General features: G+C 34.6%; 4 protein-coding genes across 18 annotated transcripts; 2 read left to right on the top strand and 2 right to left on the bottom strand.

Annotated features, from left to right (window-relative positions):
* Positions 1–980: 980 nt before the first annotated feature.
* LOC100037512 (GAMYB-like2) lies at positions 981–7,983 on the top strand. Of its 5 annotated transcripts, none has more exons than XM_010324004.4 (4): positions 981–1,824; positions 3,513–3,873; positions 6,395–7,400; positions 7,484–7,983. In XM_010324004.4, the coding sequence occupies exons 2-4, from the start codon at positions 3,514–3,516 to the stop codon at positions 7,630–7,632; spliced, it is 1,515 nt and encodes a 504-aa protein (XP_010322306.1). In that variant the 5' UTR covers positions 981–1,824; position 3,513; the 3' UTR covers positions 7,633–7,983.
* A 990-nt stretch (positions 7,984–8,973) lies between these two features.
* Positions 8,974–14,929, bottom strand: LOC101268768 (cyclin-dependent kinase C-2). Of its 6 annotated transcripts, none has more exons than XM_010324162.4 (14): positions 14,547–14,920; positions 13,041–13,122; positions 12,873–12,963; positions 12,371–12,400; positions 12,131–12,240; positions 11,954–12,026; positions 11,744–11,864; positions 11,541–11,658; positions 10,766–10,905; positions 10,602–10,659; positions 10,467–10,517; positions 9,981–10,051; positions 9,340–9,882; positions 8,974–9,235 (listed from the first exon to the last, which is right to left on the bottom strand). In XM_010324162.4, the coding sequence occupies exons 1-13, from the start codon at positions 14,654–14,656 to the stop codon at positions 9,366–9,368; spliced, it is 1,572 nt and encodes a 523-aa protein (XP_010322464.1). In that variant the 5' UTR covers positions 14,657–14,920; the 3' UTR covers positions 8,974–9,235; positions 9,340–9,365. The 6 variants fall into 6 exon arrangements, with proteins under 6 accessions (XP_010322464.1, XP_010322465.1, XP_010322463.1 ...); XM_010324163.4 differs by having other exon boundaries at positions 8,974–9,232; XM_010324161.4 differs by having other exon boundaries at positions 8,974–9,882.
* Positions 14,930–16,380: 1,451 nt separating this feature from the next.
* Positions 16,381–19,046, top strand: LOC101243795 (molybdopterin synthase catalytic subunit). 3 transcript variants are annotated; one of them, XM_069299437.1, is made up of 3 exons: positions 16,381–16,518; positions 17,224–17,866; positions 18,518–19,046. In XM_069299437.1, the coding sequence occupies exon 2, from the start codon at positions 17,233–17,235 to the stop codon at positions 17,815–17,817; it is 585 nt and encodes a 194-aa protein (XP_069155538.1). In that variant the 5' UTR covers positions 16,381–16,518; positions 17,224–17,232; the 3' UTR covers positions 17,818–17,866; positions 18,518–19,046. The 3 variants fall into 3 exon arrangements, with proteins under 3 accessions (XP_069155538.1, XP_069155539.1, XP_004241380.1); XM_069299438.1 differs by lacking the exon at positions 18,518–19,046 and adding an exon at positions 18,024–18,511; XM_004241332.5 differs by lacking the exon at positions 18,518–19,046 and having other exon boundaries at positions 17,224–17,962.
* LOC543746 (G2/mitotic-specific cyclin S13-7) lies at positions 18,077–21,134 on the bottom strand. Of its 4 annotated transcripts, none has more exons than XM_010324164.4 (9): positions 20,929–21,134; positions 20,189–20,330; positions 20,013–20,067; positions 19,639–19,857; positions 19,431–19,556; positions 19,048–19,296; positions 18,790–18,951; positions 18,513–18,694; positions 18,077–18,424 (listed from the first exon to the last, which is right to left on the bottom strand). In XM_010324164.4, the coding sequence occupies exons 1-9, from the start codon at positions 20,966–20,968 to the stop codon at positions 18,280–18,282; spliced, it is 1,320 nt and encodes a 439-aa protein (XP_010322466.1). In that variant the 5' UTR covers positions 20,969–21,134; the 3' UTR covers positions 18,077–18,279. The 4 variants fall into 4 exon arrangements, with proteins under 4 accessions (XP_010322466.1, XP_025887458.1, XP_069155537.1 ...); XM_026031673.2 differs by having other exon boundaries at positions 18,790–18,954; positions 19,690–19,857; positions 20,929–21,107; XM_069299436.1 differs by having other exon boundaries at positions 19,690–19,857; positions 20,929–21,107.
* Between the last annotated feature and the right edge of the window lie 198 nt (positions 21,135–21,332).

The raw sequence follows: 21,332 nt of genomic DNA, 5'->3' as shown, positions 1-21,332 counted from the left end.
TATAATAGTATGAACTTTTTATTGATTCTTTTCCAAACTAATATTCTACGAAAACTTAGCATTTTTATTATATATTTTTTGTAAGTTATAATTCACATAATTATCACTTATAAAATATTAAATAATCAAACAAAATTCACAAACTATAAGTATCTTGAATCGTGCGAAAGATAAATAGATACACAATAGAAGAAAGGAAAAGATATTATAAAACCACCAATTTCTTCAATTATATAATTTTTAATAAATGAAAGTGAGGATGCTTTATCATATTGTGGGTCCCATAATTATCAAAAGTAGCTAAATCATTTTGTTATTAATAAATATCATACTCACATTATATCTAATTATTTTGTTTATTATTAATTAATTGTCAATTTTAACAAATCAAGAAAGGTTAAATTATTTTTACATATTATACCTTCAATTAATTATAATGAAAAATAGAACTTCTTGAAAATTGTAAGTTTGTAATTTATGGACTTCATAATTAATAGAGATAAAATGAAAAACTAATTATGTCAGTTCATTTTTATTCGTTCAATATTAAATTCATATAATATTATCAAAAAATAATAAATTAAATGATTTTACTACATTATTAATGAGATATAATAAATTTAAACATATTAAGAATTGATCGCAGTTAATAATAAAAGTAAATTAAAAATTATGTTATAAATTATATCGTAATATTTTAAATTGAAAATATATATTTTTGATAGAGTAAATAAATAAAAGTGGATGAAGAAATTATAAATAGAAGATAATTTAATACTACTCTCAGTAGTTAATTCTTTTAAACCCCACATAGATTAAATAATTCTTTAATCATGAATATTAAATGATTAAACCCTCACAGTATATTAATTGATTCATTATTTATGAATATAAATGATTAAACCCCACTACATACAATAAATGAGTGAATAATAAATAATTTATTTAATAACAAAAACACCACATGTTTAAAAAAAACTCAATATTTTTTTAATTTTTTTTTTTGGTTATAAACTGGTCCTGCATATTTTCTCTCTCTAGAAAACTTCACTTCCTATAAATGTCAAAAATCTTCATCTTTCTTCACAAGTGCCATTGCCCATTGCTACGCGTAGTGGTTGAAGAGAGAGAAAGTCAGAGAGAGAAAATGGCGGAAAAAAGTTAAAGGGGGCAGAGAGAAAAAGATCCCAATAAAACAAGCAAAAAAAAAAAAAAAAGAGGGAGAAGAAAAATTGCAGAAAAAAGAAACTTTCGTTTGCTTCTTCATTTGCTATTGTTTTTCCTCTTTTATTCTTAATGGTGTTGTGTTGTTAGCCATTCCTCGTATTTCTCTTCTATTTTTCCTCTTATTCTGCCATCTATTCTGATTTTTGATTTTGATATGTTCAGCTGACACCTTTATATTTCTCTTTCTCTTTCTATTTCTTTTTGGTTTTTGTTAAATATCTCGAAAAAGAAGTGGATCTTGCTGCTACCCATTTCGTTTCTCACCGACCCATAACCAGGGTTTCGAGAAAAAATTGATCTTTTTTTGTACCTCAAGCTGGACATTTTTGGATTCACATTTGAGTTTCTGGGTTTGGGATTTTGGGTGGTGAATTTGAGGTTTATATTTGCATGATCCATAGTTAGGGTTTGGGTTTTTAGTGATTTGGTGTATCGAGTGGGGTTTGAGTGTTCTTTTTTTTTTTTCGTTTTTGGGGTTTTTTTCTGGGCTCAGTTAGATTGAATCCTGCTTAGTGTTTCTGAGTTTTGAAGGAACTGTGTGGTGGTGCAGTTACTTCAAGGAGTCCTTGGGCAACTTCACCAGGTTTCTTCATTCAGGTAATTAAATGCAAAAAGTGTAAATTTGTGTTTCAGTTAATCGTATGTTGATTGGTGTTTTAGGTAAAATTAGGGCTGTTAAATTGCTAAAATGCTAAGTATTTATTTATCATAATACTTGTATTTTGGAAATGTATCATGATTTGATTGGAATTTTAGTTGTTAAAGTTTAATCGATTTGAGTTTTTGTGTTTGTTAATTTGTATATTGTTTTTACAGTCTTAGATGACATGCAACAACACAATTTGAGGCATTTTCACGCAATAGACTTGTCATTTCAGTATTTTAAAGTGAGACTAAGCTGAGGGATCTAATTAATTGTTCTTCCTCAGCTGGCTTGTTAACCATGGTCTCTTGAAGGTTTCATTCTTTTACCAACTCTCCCAGCCAACAACCTGCTAACTCCTTAGCTTGCAAGCACCTTGGTCACATCTAAGTCCCTATTCAGTTGTTCTATTGGGGCGGAAAGAAAAAGATCTGCCTTTTGTGGGGAGAATCCGAAAGCACGGAAGGGGCTTTCCCTTCCTTCACATCATCCACCACGTGCATTTTGAGCCTTTTTTTGTTTATTGTTTATTCTGATGTTTGTTTATTCATAAATAATTTTGCAAACAAGTGCCAATTGGTGCACGAGGTTCCCTTATGTACGATTGATTTCGTTATCAGCAAAGTTATTGAGTTTGTTGGTTGATTCGAAGCTAAATGATTGGTTGATATTCTTTTCTTTATGTTGTTCGGTTGCTATACATCTTACAAAATCTATGTTTTACCTGAGTTTCGGACAAATCATTCTTTTTTTTGTACATCTGGATGTTAAGCTAGTGTTTTCTTTGTAAGATTATGTGATTAAGGGGTAGTTGATTGATTGATTTGTAGATAAAGAACTTGAATCCTCTGCTCGCCGTATTTTCTTCATTTTGTTTGAACATGTCACACTATTTTTAGTAGTTAGATGTGATGACTTTTTAAAAGTTAGGTTCCCTGTATTATGTGTTCACGAATTCAAGAATAGGTTGTGTTTCCTGGAATTAATTTACGCATATCAAGATGTTTGACTGGTCCCAAATGACAAGTCCTTTTATCGAGTTGAGATGTAGGGGCTTCATTACTGGTGTTGTGGAAGTCTCTAAACTATTAATATTCAAAGTTCCTTTTACCTAAATTCTTAGAGCAGCACTAATTTGTGTCATTTGCACATATTGTAGTTATTACATTTTACCTTTTAATCTTTTGAGGTTGACCTACTGGGAATTTTGAGTTTCTTTCCATATGTTTGTTTAACGATAATTTGTGTAGAAGATTAAATGTCTTTTGTGTAGAAAAAGAGCACAAAAATTGTGCTATGACTTGCATCCGGATCCTTACAAGTGCTATGTCACTTCAATTGGTTGTCGGGATGAGTGGTCTTATGGGTTAGAAGTGCAGCACCCTAGGAAGTTTCAGAATAGGTTATTCGTCATAAAATAGTTTTACATTTTTGTTACTATTATTTAAGAATCTCAATCTTGCTTGTAGAAGTTGGCAGTTCCTTTGTTGTCACTCATTGTTATAGTAAGCTCAACTGGCTTTGTCGTGAATGATGTCATTCCTCTTGGATGTGATGCCTTATTACTCACTTGATCTAGTAACAAACAATTTTATATCCTTTACATTTGCCGTCACTATTATTTACTTCTTCAACCTTTTAGGATGAGTATGACAAGTGAAAGCGATGACAGGATGACATCACAAGACGGGGTGGATTCACCATCTGCCGAAGAAGCTTGTGGTGGAGGAAATACTGGAGGAGGTCTACCACTAAAAAAGGGCCCCTGGACTTCTGCAGAAGATGCAATTTTAGTGGAGTACGTCACGAAACATGGTGAGGGGAACTGGAATGCTGTCCAAAAGCACTCAGGACTTGCTCGGTGTGGTAAAAGTTGCCGTTTGCGATGGGCCAATCATCTGAGACCAGATCTAAAGAAAGGTGCATTCACTCCCGAGGAAGAGCGGCACATAATTGAATTGCATGCTAAGATGGGAAACAAATGGGCGCGAATGGCTGCTGAGGTTTGTATCATCTGAAAATCTGATTTGTCATTGCCGTCTATATATGCTTATGACTGATCTCTCCTTGGATAATAATTTCATAATAAAATCCAAAATGTGATCAGATGTTATTATGTTAGCCAAATAATTCTCCAGAATTTGGTTAAATTGTATCTTTATTTTTCTTTTGGTGTAACCAAACAATATGAAGGAATTAGAGCTTGTAGATCTGTTAGGCTCTCTGTAAGTAGTTCCTGCTTTTCTCTTTTTTTCTGTTCCTCTTTTGAAGGTCTCCAGCATATCCTTAATGCTTAGGAATACAACATCACCAGTTTCAAAAAAATAAAAATTGGCAGTTCAAGATAAAGTTTGGTAAAACAGCTATCTTTTTATGCCTAACTTTTTGCCTTACATACATGATTACAATTAATATACTCGAATTTCTTTATGGAAATTTTGTGAGTTGCTTTCTTGGGAAGGAAAAAAACAGGAACAAAAACCTTGTTTTTTTTTTTTTGGAGAAGATCCTTTTCTTGAAATGATTTGATGCATTGCTATTATATAGAGGGCTCATTTCTTAAGTTGGTGAATTGTGCTGGTTTAAAAGTCTTAAATGCCCCTTTAAATGATCTAAACATCAATTTATAATCAACATTCACGCTTCTGGGAAACGGTTTCCATCCTTTTACTTTTGAATTTTATTTTGATTATGTGTTTTAGCTGAATGTTGTATTTGCCATTAATTGTCAAAATCTATTTTGGATTGATAATCACTATTAACACTTCCCAAACAATGTTTAATGGTCGTTGATAATTAGTCTGCTTTTGGGAGAAGCAATTACAAGCTTTCAAGTGTGATGTGTCTTCCCTTTCAAAAACATTGTTTAAGAACCAAAACTTGAATCAAGTTTTTTTCTGAGAAGGAAAAATGCTAACTTGAATCAAGTTTCAAGGGTGATGTCTAGCAATCTTGCTTACTGCAAGTTCAAGTGTGATGTCTAGGGGTCTTGCTTATTGCAAGTTTTTTCTATTGTGTGTCTTCCCTTTCAAAAACATTGTTTAAGAACCAAAACTTGAATCAAGTTTTTTTCTGAGAAGGAAAAATGCTAACTTGATCAAGTTTCAAGGGTGATGTCTAGCAATCTTGCTTACTGCAAGTTCAAGTGTGATGTCTAGGGGTCTTGCTTATTGCAAGTTTTTTCTATTGTGATGTCTAGGAACCTGCTTATTGCAAGCTTATAAAGAAGTGTTGTTTTTTTGAGAAGCAATTAATGTTTTTTCAGTCTTTTTTCTTATTGTGTGCTTATGCCTGTTCTTAATTTTTTGGTGTGATGTCTGGAAACCTTTCTTATTACAAGTTTATATCATTAGATATGCTTATCTTTTCCTTTTTGTATTTTCCTGTTCGTTAATATTTGTATCCTCCTATTTGTTGATAAGCTCTAAAAACTTCTTATCGTTCATCTTCCTATTTCTCGTCAATTATTGGGCAGTTTTATGAAGTTATGTCTGATCCTCAATGATACTTGGTTGTAAGAGTTTAAGACTGTGGTCAGGTAATTCTACTAACATAGGAGATAGGCTGGTCAACTGTACTTTTTCTAGAAACCGGTCTGGATGCTTGGTGATGTTATTTTGTATGAATTTATGTTTGATGGCGGATGTGGGTTCTGCTTTAGATCCTCATCTGGACATCATAAAATACTATGATATTTTTTCGTATGTCCATTTGAGAAGTTCATTGTACAGTTGATGAAGTGGCATACTTGTAGTTTCTAGCCCTATTATGTATTGGCATTGTGCTGTTTCTCTTGGGAGTAAAGCCACTCTTGGGAGTAAAACCAGTACTTTCTGATTTCTGTTGTCAGCTGTAGTCCTCTTGCATCTCTTTAACACTTAGCTATGTCATCATTCTTAACACTGAGTGGTGAAAATGTGACTAATCATGGCATGCCAAGATAGGCTTGGCAATGTTAATCATATTAGTTTTTGGAATCAAGATGTAGAAGTGTCTGGCTCGTTGGGATTCATCATATCACAAGGGACTTCTCTGTCTTAACATATCTACTATTTATATAATTCAATATTACAGTTGGCAGAAATCTTGATCCAGTGAGTAATATAGGTAGGGTATAATATAGAGAAAGGAAAGATACTCATAGTGAATGCGACATTGTTGGGACCCTGTGATAAAACTTTCTTCACTCTTTCTGAAGCTTTTGTGATATTCCGAGTCCATTATTTTGTCATATGGTGCACATGGTTTTGCTTTAGGTGGTTTCACACAATGCATGTAAGATATAAATACTGGTTTGTGCTTGGTAGAACTTGCATGTATGGACATGTTTAAATAATGTTCTTCCTGGACTACAAATGTGGATTTCCCCTCTTTTATCAGCACATATTGCTCTTTTATCTTTTATGATTTCAGATGAGTTTCTAAAATAACCACCGTGACCTCATCACATTATCAAATCGGAAATATTGTGGAATACCATTCACTATTGTTTAAATTCTAATGGCTCTATTTTTCTCTTTTCAGTTGCCCGGGCGTACAGATAATGAGATAAAGAACTACTGGAATACCAGAATAAAGAGACGTCAGCGTGCAGGCTTGCCAATTTACCCTTCAGATATTTGTTTTCAGTCAATTACAGAAAACAAACAAAATGAGGAGTTGGGAACATTCTCCTCAGCAGATTCACAATATCCTGATTTCTTTCCAATGAATTATGAGATTCCAGCTGTGGAATTCAAAAGGTTGGAGTTCAATCAGCATTTGTGTCCACCAGCACTTCTTGATATTCCCACTGGTGGCATACTTGACATTCCTGGAAGAAGCCTGTTGGCACAGGGTCTTAATTCTGCTTATTACAGTCGGTCATTCCTCTCAACAACGCCTCCAGCCAAGCGTATACGAGGCTCAGAATCTCTGTTCTCTGGTTTAAATGGTGATTGTTCTCCATCAAAAAATGATGTTTCTTTTTCAACCTGCCATCAACATCAGGATGATGGTTCTTTGCTTGCTCAGTCCATGGGATTTTCGTCTTCATTTAATCAAAATCTAACATCTGATTATCACCCCTCATCCTTGGGTGTAATTCCTGGCAGCCATGCCCTTTTAAATGGCCACACCTCTTCTTCAGAGCCCTCATGGGCAAAGAAGCTCGAGCTCCCTTCACTCCAAAGTACGATTGCAAGTTGGGGCTTAGTTACTTCCCCTCTTCCTTCTCTTGATTCTGTCGACACTTTGATTCAGTCCCCTCCAACTGAGCATACTGAATCATGTAATCTGTCACCTAGGAACAGTGGTCTGTTGGACGCTGTACTTCATGAATCACAAACTATGAAAGCTTCAAAGAGTATCTTGCACCAGGAGAATTCTGGTGATGTGGTTGATAATTCATGTCCTGATCTCCACATGACTGAATGGGGACAACATGGTGATCCAATCTCCCCTTTAGGTCATTCTGCTGCATCGGTGTTTAGTGAATACACCCCTACTAGTGGAAGCTCATCAGAGGAGCCCCAATTAGTGACAATGCCAGGTGAGACTGATTATCATATTAACTTCAACTCACAATCGAGAAAGCATATAGTTGTGTAATTTGATTGTTTTATGGTGGTGAAGCTTGCAAGGTTAAGCAGGAGAAGTTTGATTACGGACCCTATGATGGGAAGGACGATGCATCAAACCTTATCTGTCCCAGGCCAGACTTCTTGCTTGAGTCCAATTGTTTTGGTCATATGCAAAACACTGTAAGATCCATCTGGTACTGAAATACGACTCTGATCTTGTTGATGATTATACTCTATTAGCCAACACTATCTGGTCAAGGCTTGTGGACTTGGTTCTTGTGCATGGAGTGCCTTGTCTACACCATCTAGTCAATAAGCTCAACACGATTATGGTACTTTTTAATGCCTTGCAAACATTTTTGTGATGCAAACTTGGATTGTCGTGTCAGCTATTAAACGACTGATGTAATATTTTTTTTTTCATGTGAGATTGTCTTTAGATATTGAAACACAAAATACTGCTTGTTTGTATGCGGCATTAAATTGCCTCCACTGTGTTTGACCACGAATGCAACACAGCTCCTTTGTGCTGGGACAAAGTAGTTTGAACTATTGCTTTCTCTTGTGCTTCCTGTTTTGAGTTATATTAGATATGATAATGCTTTTGCTAAACCCTTTGTCAAAATGTTCACGCAACTCTATGGGCAAAGATAGTCATTTCATGTAACGTTCTCACAAAACCTAACGTCATCTTATCTTTTGGGATGACAATTGTAAACCTTTTCACCTCATCACAAATGCTGAGGTCATTTCCCTTTTCTTTTGCTAGGGTATTGAATTTGAATTAGTCGAGTTGATCAGTTTCAAATACTACATGGTTATTTCAAGGAAATTTTTTGAACTCGTGATCTTGAATATGTCATTAAATCTCTTTAAAAAAAAATCTAGTTACATTCTTTTTGAAACAACAATTGTAAAAAAGAAATAGAATCCCATAAAATAAGACGAGAGGAGTAATCATTTTTATAACGAAGGAAAGCTAAGAAAGTAAACATATAGTTTTTACTCCCTTTTTCCTTTCATCATCATTTATAGACATATATTGTTCTATCGTCAAAATTATTGAAGTGAATATTGTTTCCATATTAAGCATTCTTATTTGATGTTTACCTAATTGTTAAGTAGTAGATTTGATAGAATAACATGGAAGTTACTCCATTTTCCTGCCAATCTGGGATTAAGATTCCATTTAAGCAAAAAGTAGACAAGATATAAAAACACAATGACATATACATTGAAATGACGCGATATATTCAAGAAGAGGTGTCGTGATATAATATTATTTATAGATGACATAATATTGATCAATAAGACACGTTGACGTTAATGATTAAAAGTTTGGAGATATATCCTACAATGTAGAGGCTTTTAGATCAAGTATATTGGATCATACACCAGTTATATCTCAAAGAGAGTTTTTCAAGTATAATAAATCTATAATCCGAGGTATAGTAGAATGGATGAAATGGTCGATCGAAAACAACCTCTATCCCCATAAATACACATAATGCCACAAAAAAAATTAAAAATAGCTGTTACACATTTGGATCTGAATTTACGATTCATAAAAGTTAACTTCAGTATACAAACAAAGAACATTCACCAGAAATGGATGAAATGAGTGCTTCTTAGCTGAGGAGGATACATTTATGGTTATTCTGTTCACAGATAAATATTGGACGTGGAAGGAGACAAAACAAGACAATGTCCATAGAACACAAGATACATATTTTACGTAACCTTCAGTGTGACAACTTCCGTATAAACAGGTTTGTTCGATGCCCTCCCATACGCTTCCTCCCTTCTTTGCGATGCATCATGAGGTGGAATAGAAAATCAATAAGTGCGCGATATTCCAATCTACAGTTCACTTCTTAGTATTTCACATAGTTTGCATGTTTTGCTTACCATATTGGTAGAGCAGGAACGAATTATTACTGCTGCCAGTTGTATTGTTGTTGATTGCGATTCACATTTGAGCCACGTCCAGTGCCAGAAGACCCATATGGGGCACCGTGGGGATAATTTGGGCCTCCAACTCCCCGGGGACCACTGCCTCCTGGCATTCCTCCTGAACTGTATTGGGTACCCCTTCCTTGAGGTGGGTATCGACCACTGCCATAAGCTCCACCTTGGCCACGAGTAGGGTGACCGTATCCTCCAGAAGGATTTCCACCAGCTAAATATCTGCCAGGTCCTGCTGGAGGTCCATGTGGCTTTGCATAGTGGTGGCTAGGTCCGCCAGCAGCCTGAGGATGGGATGCATGCATTGGGGGATTTGGCCCTGGTCTCATTTGGCCATGTCCTTGCCCTGACTGCTGAACTGGTGGAAGCCGACCATGCTGCTGCTGGTGATGCAGTTTCTGACGTTTAGCTGCTTCCTCATGCTGCCTCTGCTGCTGTCGCTTTTTCTTTGTCTGGAACTCATGTGAAGCTTCATAGGTTGGCAAACTGCTCAAGAAATAAGTCATAATTAACAAAGTTGCTCACTATACTTATATCACTTTTTTGATATTTTAAAGGAAAAATGATTATCGAAGAAAAAATACCTCTTTGGATCGCACGGTAATGGATCAGTCCAGAAATATTCAGCATCAAGTGCATCCTTGGCTGATATTCTCTTGACAAGATAAAAAGTAAAACAGCAAGTCAGTGAGGACATTAACATCATCATGCATAAGAATTAATCCTTAACATCCAATTGGCCTTGGAATAGATAGCCACACATTTTTAATGTTCAATGATAGCAGTTGCTCATCAGCTCATGCAATGAGACTACTGCAGGGGTATTCACACTTCAATTTGTTGACGGATGCAAATAGCAAGAGCAGGATATTGGAGAATGTTGACTACCAGAATTAGTCATGTTGGTCTATAGCATAATTACTAGTGGAACTGAAAGTCCAAAATCAATGTAAATCCACTCGGTCCACAATTTAAAAGATAGGATGTCCCCCCCCCCCCCCCCCCCCACAAAACAAGGTTTGAAAGAAGTGACAACATAAACTAGAAGATATAATGAACTTGGTACCTACATGCCAGCTTTGGCCTAAAAAGCACCATGACACATGAACATCTGAAAAAACCTTTACAAATATGAGTTCAGCATTGTCTTGTACTCTTACTTAGAACACACATAATAATGACATACATGCCAGAGAAACTGATACCTGAGATGGGTCGAGGGTGAGCATCTTGTCAAGCAACTCCAAGGCATGTCGGTCAAAGCTAAAACCAGAGACGCAATAGTAAAAATGCATGAACATCTATTCGATACCAATAACTATAGTGCAGATCTAGAGCAAATATATCACATCATGTACTTTTTACTTACTGTCTGAAAACCTCCCTTAGGCGTCTTTTCAATGGCCTTGATGGTTTGAAATTGTTATACCATGGAATCTTTGAAACTCCAGGCCAATTAACCTCGTCAGGAGAGCCACACAACTCAAAAATCTTGTTCAGCTGCTCTGGCTAAAATCAATGTAAAACTGGGTTATTCACCTGAGCACACTGGAAATTCAACACAACCTAAAGTCGCATTCACATGTACTGCTTTTAAGTAGGTCATTCGGGAATTTTTTTTGTTAAATACATGAAACATCAAACAGTTAAGCTCTTGCTTTAAAGCTCCACAAGTGACAAGAAGTTTGAAAATCCTAGTTAATTTGGATTAATGAGGATACAGAAGTTTGTGTTTTTTAAATTTTTTGGCTAAATCTTGTCATAAGCTGGTGCACCACAGCTCAAACATAAAAGAAATTCCAATGGTGAATATTTAAAATTAAGTGATGCAACAAATTAGGTGTAGAAGCATCAGTTGTCCTAACAGTCTTAATACACAATGATTAATCAGGAACACAAACAGCAAACCAGATGTCAGACATAAAGAAACACCAGGTACATACATACTTAAACCTCCCAAAGCCAAAAAAAAAAAAGGCGTTAGGCAAATATCACCATCACAATTCTTTTCAAGAGCAAGCTGTTACTGTTATTCCTTAGACCATAGACAGTCTCTGTAAGGCCAATAACACTAAAGGAAGTGCATTCATCTTTATTAATTTTGTAAGATTTAGGACATTTAACCAACAGAAAAGATCAGCTACCTCATCCTTCCCTGGAAAAATTGGTTTTCCATGAAGCAGCTCAGCAAAGATGCAACCAACTGACCACATATCAACGGCTGGACCATACTTAGTGGTCCCAAGAAGCAGCTCAGGTGGTCTGTTTGATATACCACAAATCACAACTCACACAAAAAGGGAATTTAAAATGAAATCCAGCTAAATTGGTATCACATAAATCATACCTGTACCATAAAGTAATCACACGATTTGTAAGATTTGCATTGTGATCATTAGAGAAGGATCGAGCAAGCCCAAAATCAGCAAGCTTCAAATTGCCTTTGTTGTCAATCAGAAGATTGGAACCTATAAGGAAAAGGATTAGCCTTTATCAGTTATCACCACACTAAGACAATATGATATTAGAAAATCAGCATGAATTTCCTAAACCAAACCTTTAATATCACGATGAAGTACTTGATTTACATGACAATAGTGCAGTCCCGTCAAAAGCTGCCTCATGTAACACTGCAAAAAAGAAAGTGAATATCAACATCCTACTCACTTTCTTCTTTCAAGCAACTAATTTGCTCAGCAGTGCTACCAGGCACATTAAATGACAATTATGCTACCTTAATCTGCGGAACTGAAAATCTCATTCCAGGACGATCAGCAAGCCCAGTCAAATCATGGTCCATGTACTCAAAGACCATGTAGATTCCACCTTTATACTTGTTACCATCTGCAACCAAAGTCATATGTTTACTTCAAATATGACAAACTCAATTAAATCAGAAGTGACATCATGCGCGGGGTTTGGGGGAAGCAGTAAAAGCACCATAAAAAACTAAATTAAATTTAGAAACACTTGCCTGGCCTCCCCTGGTCATCCTTCTCACGACCTACAACAATTAAAATGGATACTTTCACAGGACTGTTTACCACAAAATAAAGAACAAGAACACAAAAGGACACAATAATTACTAAAAACTTTCACAAAACTATTTGGACCTTTTTACACTGCCAATTCTGATATTAAAAGGACCATTTTTTGCAATTTCGTTTGTAGTTGAATATATTTGAATATTGACGAAGATCACAGTCAATGCAGGCAAAAATTAATACATTTGCTGTAAAAAAAGATAAAGAAGACATGTTTAATAAGGTAAAAAATCTTGCTGGCAATGCAATTGCAAGACAGAAACCTTTGTACGATTTTTTTCATTACTGAAGGAAAGCCACAAAGGGCACGTAAGAAGGAAAAAAGTTAAGTGACTTTTGTATGTGGTTTTTAAATTAGTGTAAAAAGGGGACCATTAGTAAATAATAAAAATGACACAATATGAAAGCATGTATATATTATTCAACTCTTACCTGGAGATGTTACAATCTCTTTCAGGTCAATGACATTTTCATGGTGCAGCTTCTTTAAGATTTTAATCTCACGTATAGCAGTTATCGGAAACTGTTAAGAAAAGCTTCAGTGAGAAGAGTTTGAAAGAACTAACAAAATGCAAATCATATTTAAAATAAGAAGCTCACCCCTTCTCTTTCGTTGTCCATGCGTATCTTTTTCAAAGCAACAATTTCCCCTGTTCTAATTTCTTTTGCCATGTACACTTGACTGCAAGGTAAAAGATATGCCACATTACAGTTGTACATCTAATGAACAAATTGTTGAGCACCAGTTAAGATAGTCATCCTATTTCTACAGTTACAGTTCAGACTGCAAAAATGGATCATCGAACTACTCCCTCCATTTAGAATCTAACAACCATGTTTGCCTTTTGATTTTGTTAAAATCACATCCACTTTCAGAAGCACAGTATAGCACATTAAAGTACATGTTCCCACCTAGACACTTGTCAATAACAAACTTCTCTTCCAGACAGTCAAAACAAAATTTATGACCCATACATTGCCCAACAGTGATATGGTTATGACAGATGCTTCTGAGCATTTGTTATGTGAAGTGGGTTATGCCAAGATCATTGAAGGAACCCTATTAGGTTGGACAAGAAAAAAGGAAGGAAAAGGCAAGAAGAGGATTTGGGAAATCATCCAGCATGTATATGGTGATCAGTATGGAAATGAAGGAACTAAAGATGTTTCAGGCGATAAAAGGAGAGTATATGAGTTGAAGTATAAAGTTTATCTTTCAGCATTTTGGTGTAAGTAGCAAAATAGACATGATGTAGATAGTTTAAGAAAGATTCTGAGTTACCTCTCCAGTTACGTATAAAAAAAATGAATTACTCTTTTGATGAGATACAAAAAGTTGAGAACTTTGACCTGAAATTTGTCTTCGACACTACAAGCCAAAAAAATTAGACCTTTAAGCAAATCAACTCTTTTGATGAGATACAAAAAGCTGTGAACTTTAAGCTGAAATTTTTTGTCTTCGACACTATAAGCCAAAAAAATGAGACCTTTATACTAAATTTCTCTTTTTCCGCCATTCCATTAGCTAAAATACAGCTCTGCTAACTTTTGAGCTCACCTGCGTTGCTTGGACTCTCCATAATTGTCGCTGCACCCATGTTGGATCCTCCAAAAATGCACTACTTTTCAGAGGATCCGACACACCCAACTACATTTTTGAAGCATCATAGGAGCTCACAAACACTAAATGTCTTCTATTTGCTAAATACCTAAATTTTCCACATAAAGTTTCAAACTTTCAATTAATTCTGGATAAACAAATACACGTGGAACGTTAAACGTAGCCCAAGACTATAACCTGCAGCAAACAGAGTCCTAATCCATAAATTCTATAACTACAAGCTATGAAATACCCAGGATCTCATGCATATAACTGAAGTCTACATATATAAACCCCATGTATTCATTCTGTTCCATTTTAGACTCATTCATCCGAACTCTCAATAATTATGCTTTTTAAACAAAAAAAAATGACAACTTTAAGTCTTTAACACACACTACAACAACAAACCCAAAGTAAGATTGTTTCCGATAAACCCTTACTCAAGTAAAAGCGCACACACTACAAGCAAAGCAAAAGACATAATTCAAAATACAAGAACTAACCCATAAGTGCCTTCACCAATCTGCTCCAATTTCTCGAAGCAATCAACGGTTCTAGACCCCCAAGTTGGAGCTTCCGTAAGATTAAGCTGTTCTGGTGCAGCTATTGCCATCTCTAACTAACTGATCTTCAATTGAATTTTTGTTGATTCAATTCCTCCCAAATTCCCGATAATTCAGCTAGAAAATACTAGGGTTTTGCTTAAATTAAACGAAGATCAAATCAAGAATCGGAAATTATGGGAATATGAAGAAAAGCAAGCAGTTTGGATGACTCTAAATTCAAGAAAAGAGTTATGGAATCTGAAAAAGTAAAAAAAAAAAAAGAAGAAGAGGAAGGCACAATTGATATTTGAGACTTGAACAACAGTGAAATCAGTGAAGGCAATATTTATTTATAGACTTTATTAGTGTTTTTCCTTGTTCGATTTAGATAGGTTATCGGTTAAAATTATCAAATTAATTTTTGATTTTTAAATTTTTAAAATTAAACTTAAAAGACTATTGATTTGGTTCAGTTATTTTTCACTTTTCGATTTAAAAGTAATAAATTTGGAGGCATACACGTCTTGATATACATATACACATAGTACATTAATAATTTATATGAAAATTATTGTGAATTCAATTAAGCAAGTGCTAGATTTATTATTATACAAACAAAGTAATTTTAATTAAGCAATACTCTTGATAGACATAGACACCACTTATATGAAAAATTCATGTAAAAGTTACTGTGAATTCAATTAAGTGATGCTTAAGTTATTATTATACAAAGAAACTAATTTTAATTAAGCAATAGTAAATTTCATTATACACCAAGCATCAAATCTTTAAAGCAAAAAAGAAAACCCCCAACTCAAAAATTGAGAAAACTTGGACTTAAGATTTTAATATATAGTTCATAAAATTTAATACTTAAAAGGGTTGAATTTGAGAAAATAGTAAAGGTAAAGACATAAGTTAATAAGATTTAACAAAATATTTATATTTTATTTATGAATAATATATAAAAAATTTATATAAAATTTATCGACTTAATTTGGTTATTTTTGTAGTTTTTTTAGTAAAAAAATCCAAACGAAATATGATATCAATTCAAAATTAAACACAACCAAATGAAATCCAATATAAATTCTTTTAATCAATTTAATTTTTAATGTAACTATGAGGGGGAAATAAGCAAATACTTCATAAAAATAAAACCCCATAAAAATAAAATAAGCATTTACTAATTTCGCTTAACTGATACAAAATCAGTATCATATATACTATATTGGTATCACTAACGCTGATAATTTCGCTCAATTGATATTAAATCTATATATATATATATTGTATTGATATCATTAAGATTTGTTGTTAAGATATTACTTATTAGTCAATGATATTATAAGAGCATATATATTCTTATAGTATATTATCGACTGATAAGTAATTCTTGAACAATGAAACCTTAATGATACCACAACAATATACATATATACTCTTATAATATCATTGACTAATAAGTAATTTCTGAAGAAGAAACCTTAATGATACCAATAAATTATATATATTGAGTGTTAGTTAAGCGAAATTATCAACCTTAATGATATCAATATAGTATATGATATCGATTTAGTATCACTTAAACAAAAATTATCACCCTTAATAAATGAGGGTATAGACGGTAATTATTCATGAGAGACTGAATATTTCAGAAATTACTTTCGATTTGAATATAAACTTGTAATTATTTATGATATCTTTTTTATTTGTGTAACAATAATCAATAACTTATACAAACTTAAAAAGATCAAAAACTGCTGAATTGATACTTAAGGAACTATGTTGAACTTACTACAACAATTAAGGGACCATTTTTGTCAATTTTCTCTTCCAAAAATTGTCTTCACTTCTACTCTGCAATCATCAGAAAGATCAAATCTCCAAAGCTGCGGTTCAGCCACCAGCCAGCCGCTTCATTGTGTAGGTATGTTTTCAAAGATTCAATCTTTAATTTCGATTAATAATGATTATAATTTTAAATTATCTCAAAATCCTTGTATTTGCTTATAATCTCAAGTCATTTGGTCATGAGTTGACTTGATACTAATTGATTTTGTTAAAGAAATCAACATCACTAATAATTACTATTCTGTTTCAATTTACGTGACACCTTTTTTGCTTCTCGAGATTTAAACAATGTGAATTTCACCAAAGACTAGTCAAATTAACAGTCAATAAGCAAAAAAATATCACATAAATTGAGACGGATGGAAGGAGAGAACTGCAATTTATTGGATTTAGGAGTTTATGTAAGTGGTCTTTGAGAATTATAATTATAATCCAAGATCATGAGTTGAAGTTGATTGTTTAAAGGGTATAGTTGGATGATTATAGTCTATACTTACATGAAACTCAATCTGCTGGTGCTGTCCTGTCTAATCCCTTCTCGTTTAATTTGATCGTATGAATCTTATTTGATTTTGCTGCGATATAACTTCGTTTAAAATGGGAAGAAGGAAGTGTGTGAATGTTAGTTATTTCTACTTCTGATAAGTAAAACTTTCTGGAGTTGAGATGAGGTTAAATAGCACGATATGGATAATGAGAATTCATATTGCCGACCCCTGACTTTGTTTGGTATTGAAGCCTAGTTGTTTTTGTTTTGAGGTGTTTTTTTTCGGAATTATAGGTGATTCAAATGGCTGATGAGGATAGAAATTTAATCGAGATCTTGGAAGCGAATAGCCCAATAGACTTCAACAAATATATTGGTTATGTTAGTTCTCCTAAATGTGGAGCTATAGCAACATTTGCTGGTACAACGCGTGATACATTTGATGGTAAAGAAGTTTTAGAGTTACAGTATGAAGCATATGTTCCAATGGCAGTACGTTGTCTTAAATCTCTCTGTTCTTCTGCGCGATCATCGTGGGATATCCACTCGATAGCAGTTGCTCACTGCTTGGGTACTGTTCCTGTTGGAGAGACTAGTGTATTTGTTGCAATCTCGTCTGTCCATCGAGCAGATGCATTGGATGCTTGCAAGTTTCTGATTGATGAGCTTAAAGCATCAGTTCCGATATGGAAGAAGGAGGTATATACAAATGGAGAGGTGTGGAAAGAGAATAAAGAGTTTATTGAGAGGATGCCAGAGCTTGGGAATGCATCACATGATCAAGACGGAGCTTGCTCTGGTAAAAAGAAAGTGGAGGCACACGAGAGAAAGAGCTGCTGTGGAACGAAGGTTAAAGTCAATGACGAGTCTGCAGATTCTTCTAGGTAGCTTTGAGGCACATGTTGTATTTCATTCAAACCCGAAAACTAACAAAATGGTTAGTTCATCCCTCTTTGTTGTGTGTGCAATACCAATTATTACATACTCTAGCACATCAGATTTATAGCTGAAGGCAGTTTCTTGTTAGTGTGTACATACGATTTAATTGTGCTCCCATTTAACTCATCATGATTGATTGCTTATGCCTCTAACAGAAGGGGGAGCCTTAGAGAAACGTAAGGCTAGGAGAATTTATGCACACAGTGAGTGAGCCAAAGAATAGAAGTGGTACATTAACACTAATGGATAAAACTATCACTCAACATTCAAATATTCACAAGAACCATACAATGTTAAAAGGGAATGACTTTACTAGTAAGTAAATCATATAAAAGTATGAATTTTTCAGACTTCAAAATAAGAGATCAGAAAGTTTGACATGATCTAACTTCACACATTCACAATCTTTGTTCAAGAACTTCCTATATGGACATCTCTTGCAGGGGGCAAGAGGGCAACAGCACATCTATCTGGACTAGAAAACTTCCTATAAACCGCCTTCAGCTTGTTTTCAGCAGCACCAAAGTGGAAGCTAACTAATTGTTTTGCACATTCTCTGTTTCAAACAATACATGCAACACAATTAGTTCATAATTAGTAGAGTTACCAATCCTAAATGACAACTGTTTTAACTTTTTCTTTACCTCAGCTGGTCTTCTGTGTATCCAGTGTGGTGCTTCAGAGTGTCAGTCCATCGAGGGCTCCTGTTGAGAGTACTACGAGCAGCATAAACAGCAGAAGCAGCAATCTTTGATGGACAGTAGGATATCACAGTAGTGTAGTTCATCAGCCCGAGCTCAGCCAAGAAAAATGTCATGTTCTCCATCTATAAAACAACAAAGAGGGCGCGTATAATCCGCTAAACTAGCTGTCTTTATCTGCTTAAGTAGCTGCAAATTCACATTGAGAATAAAACAATACCTCTTGATCAGATGGAACTGCAGCTTTAATGTAACGAACCAGAAAGACGTATGGCGTTGGGACAGTTAAATACCACTCCAGCTTTCCCAAGATCACTTTCTCCATTAGAAGTATCTGATCCCTGACATAAGCGTTGTCTGTTATTGTTAGGAAGTCATTAACCTGCTGCAGAGACAAACATAACATATCATCAGAGATTATGATTAAAAAATTTACTGAACAGATTTAACACATTTGCAGAATACTTCATTTTTACACCTCTGGTGCCCAAATCTCTTCATATTTGCTGGCAATAAGCATTGAGCTGATGCAAAGTAACTGAAGTTCCCTTCTAGGAACAGGCTCTTCCGACAGGAAACGGTCCATTATGTTGACTGTGAGGTACAGGCTTTCAGGCCTCAGCTCAAACCTTTTGTGTGCTTCTATCAGCCAGTCCACAAGAATTGCTCTCACCCTGTCATTGATCTCTGGCTGTGAATCCATGTAATCACATGGTCGATTTTCGTCCTGAATCAGCCAAATCATCAAAAAACAAGATCAACTTCACGAATGGTTACTGAACTTTTTCCACTATTACAATAAAGTCACAAAACTATTTAGTTACATTAAAGAGAACACAGGAGACAGAAGTTTCACCATACCTCTGTGAGCTTATAGAACTTGTAGATATCCTCAACATATTCAACACCAGCCAAGTGATTATCAATATCAGCAGCATCAATATCAACAATCTGTGATCTTGGTTTGTTGGATAGTCCACAAGCAGCCTAAAAGAGAATTGGTCTATTACACTTATATACTGATCTTGCTTACTACATTTTCAGCAAGGGAAATAGGTAAAAAGACAACCTTGCTTCGCGCAGTTAGGATAGAAGTTAGAGTCTTTCCACTCTTCCTTACTTTTCTTTCTTTCAAGGGGATCTTTTCAATGGTTTTCACATCCTCCTCAGGGCATATACCACTAATAGTTCCAGCTTTCGCTTTGACATAATCCTTTTTAATAGCTTCTGCTTTTGCTGGAACACCAACTTTTCTTGCTGCAACTCCTTTAGTTACAAGAGGCTTCGTCTACGAACAAACCACAACAACAAGCCAATTGGAAAAGGGGTTCTTCAAGAACTAAATACAGGAAAACATCTTAACCCCATCTTTAAAATCAGAAAAAATATTACTCCTAAAAGGAAGACTTTTTCAAGAACTATTATTCACAAGTAAACTTAAACCTTGTTCTTCTGCACTGGTTCTTGTCCCTTAGCTATCAACTGGGCAGCAGACCTCCTGAATAGTGAAAGTTCTCATTCAAGTTACATGAGCGTATACAAGATAACTAACTGCAACTACTACTAAACCATAATGCATTGAAACGTTGAGTTGTTTGTAGAGAGTGACTGAATTCTACCTAGTGATGGGGTGAGAAACCTTAGTTTGAGGCTTTGCTCCAACAGCAGGACCAGTGACAATGTTTCCGATATCTCCCAAAGCACGCCTAGTTCTTCCATTTGCTTGTCCATTCTTCTTCTTAACCTCTCCCCCTCCTCCTCCTAAATAGTGCAAACTCATATATAACAGTAAAGATTCTAAACTAACTAATAATATACAAAACAAGTAAAACCTTAGCCAAGAAATAAGTTCTCTAATGACAATGAACAAACGTAAAAACAATTAAATGACGCATCGAAAAAATGGCAGAGCACGAGGAGATATATGATGATTGGAATGGAAACCAGAAGCACGACTGGGGTCCTCGTGGTCCAAGATAATCAAATCATCAATAACAGCATAATTGTTACACGAGATCACAACTAGAGAACGCAGAAATCTGTATAAACATAATCTTCCTTCTTTATTCGGACTTGGAATAGTGATGTGATGAAGAAAATAAAATGAATCATAAAAAAGAGGGGGAAACTCTCAAGAATTTCATTAGCAGTGATCAAGAATCTAAACAATCAGCTCGTATTAAACTAATGAAAAACACCCAAGAATGATTGATATTCATCATGATCAATCGAGATTCACTGCATTAACATAAACCCCAAATAAATTCTTTCAATACTAATCAAAGAAAATGAAAAACCAACAACAAACAACTAGTAATTGGGCATTTGGGGTGTCGAAAAAGAGGATCTTTTTCCTCACCTTTGGGTAAAATTTTTGGAACTGCGTCTCCGTTAGCCATTTCAATATCTTCTTCTTGAAGAAACTGAAGATTTCTCTTTTTCTATATGGATTTTTTTTTGTTTTCACAGATTGTGAATGAGAAGAGAAGGGTTAATTTGAGAGTTTTATACTGTGTGAAACGTTCTTTTAACGGTCAAATTTTCACATAATTTTAGCTTTGAAATAAGGAGCGCTGGATGTTGAATGTAATAAGATGCAACTCTCTCTATCTATGATAAATAATACTCCTTTCGTAAACTTTTGAAATATTTGTCAAATTGTATTTCAAAAAATAATCATATTAAAAAGTAGAATTACTTTTCTCTCTCCTCATAAATATATTAGATTGCTATCTTTAAGATTGAGTCAAATCAATAAAGAAA

Source organism: Solanum lycopersicum, chromosome 6 (assembly GCF_036512215.1).
Source record: "Solanum lycopersicum chromosome 6, SLM_r2.1".
NCBI lineage: Eukaryota > Viridiplantae > Streptophyta > Magnoliopsida > Solanales > Solanaceae > Solanum > Solanum lycopersicum.
This window is presented reverse-complemented; position numbering and strand designations above follow the sequence as displayed.

Excerpts from the sequence above, each read along its gene's own strand:
- LOC100037512 (XM_010324004.4), top strand. The coding sequence starts at position 3,514 with ATGAGTATGACAAGTGAAAGCGATGACAGGATGACATCACAAGACGGG. Across the intron at positions 3,874-6,394 it reads GGGCGCGAATGGCTGCTGAG|TTGCCCGGGCGTACAGATAA; the intron begins GTTTGTATCATC and ends TTCTCTTTTCAG. Across the intron at positions 7,401-7,483 it reads CCAATTAGTGACAATGCCAG|CTTGCAAGGTTAAGCAGGAG; the intron begins GTGAGACTGATT and ends ATGGTGGTGAAG.
- LOC101268768 (XM_010324161.4), bottom strand. The coding sequence starts at position 14,656 with ATGGCAATAGCTGCACCAGAACAGCTTAATCTTACGGAAGCTCCAACT. Across the intron at positions 10,518-10,601 it reads TCACCCTCGACCCATCTCAG|GTTTTTTCAGATGTTCATGT; the intron begins GTATCAGTTTCT and ends ATATTTGTAAAG. Across the intron at positions 9,883-9,980 it reads TTACCGTGCGATCCAAAGAG|TTTGCCAACCTATGAAGCTT; the intron begins GTATTTTTTCTT and ends TTTCTTGAGCAG.
- LOC101243795 (XM_069299437.1), top strand. The coding sequence starts at position 17,233 with ATGGCTGATGAGGATAGAAATTTAATCGAGATCTTGGAAGCGAATAGC.
- LOC543746 (XM_004241333.5), bottom strand. The coding sequence starts at position 20,968 with ATGGCTAACGGAGACGCAGTTCCAAAAATTTTACCCAAAG. Across the intron at positions 19,557-19,638 it reads TCCTAACTGCGCGAAGCAAG|GCTGCTTGTGGACTATCCAA; the intron begins GTTGTCTTTTTA and ends ATTCTCTTTTAG. Across the intron at positions 19,297-19,430 it reads AGTTCTATAAGCTCACAGAG|GACGAAAATCGACCATGTGA; the intron begins GTATGGTGAAAC and ends TGGCTGATTCAG.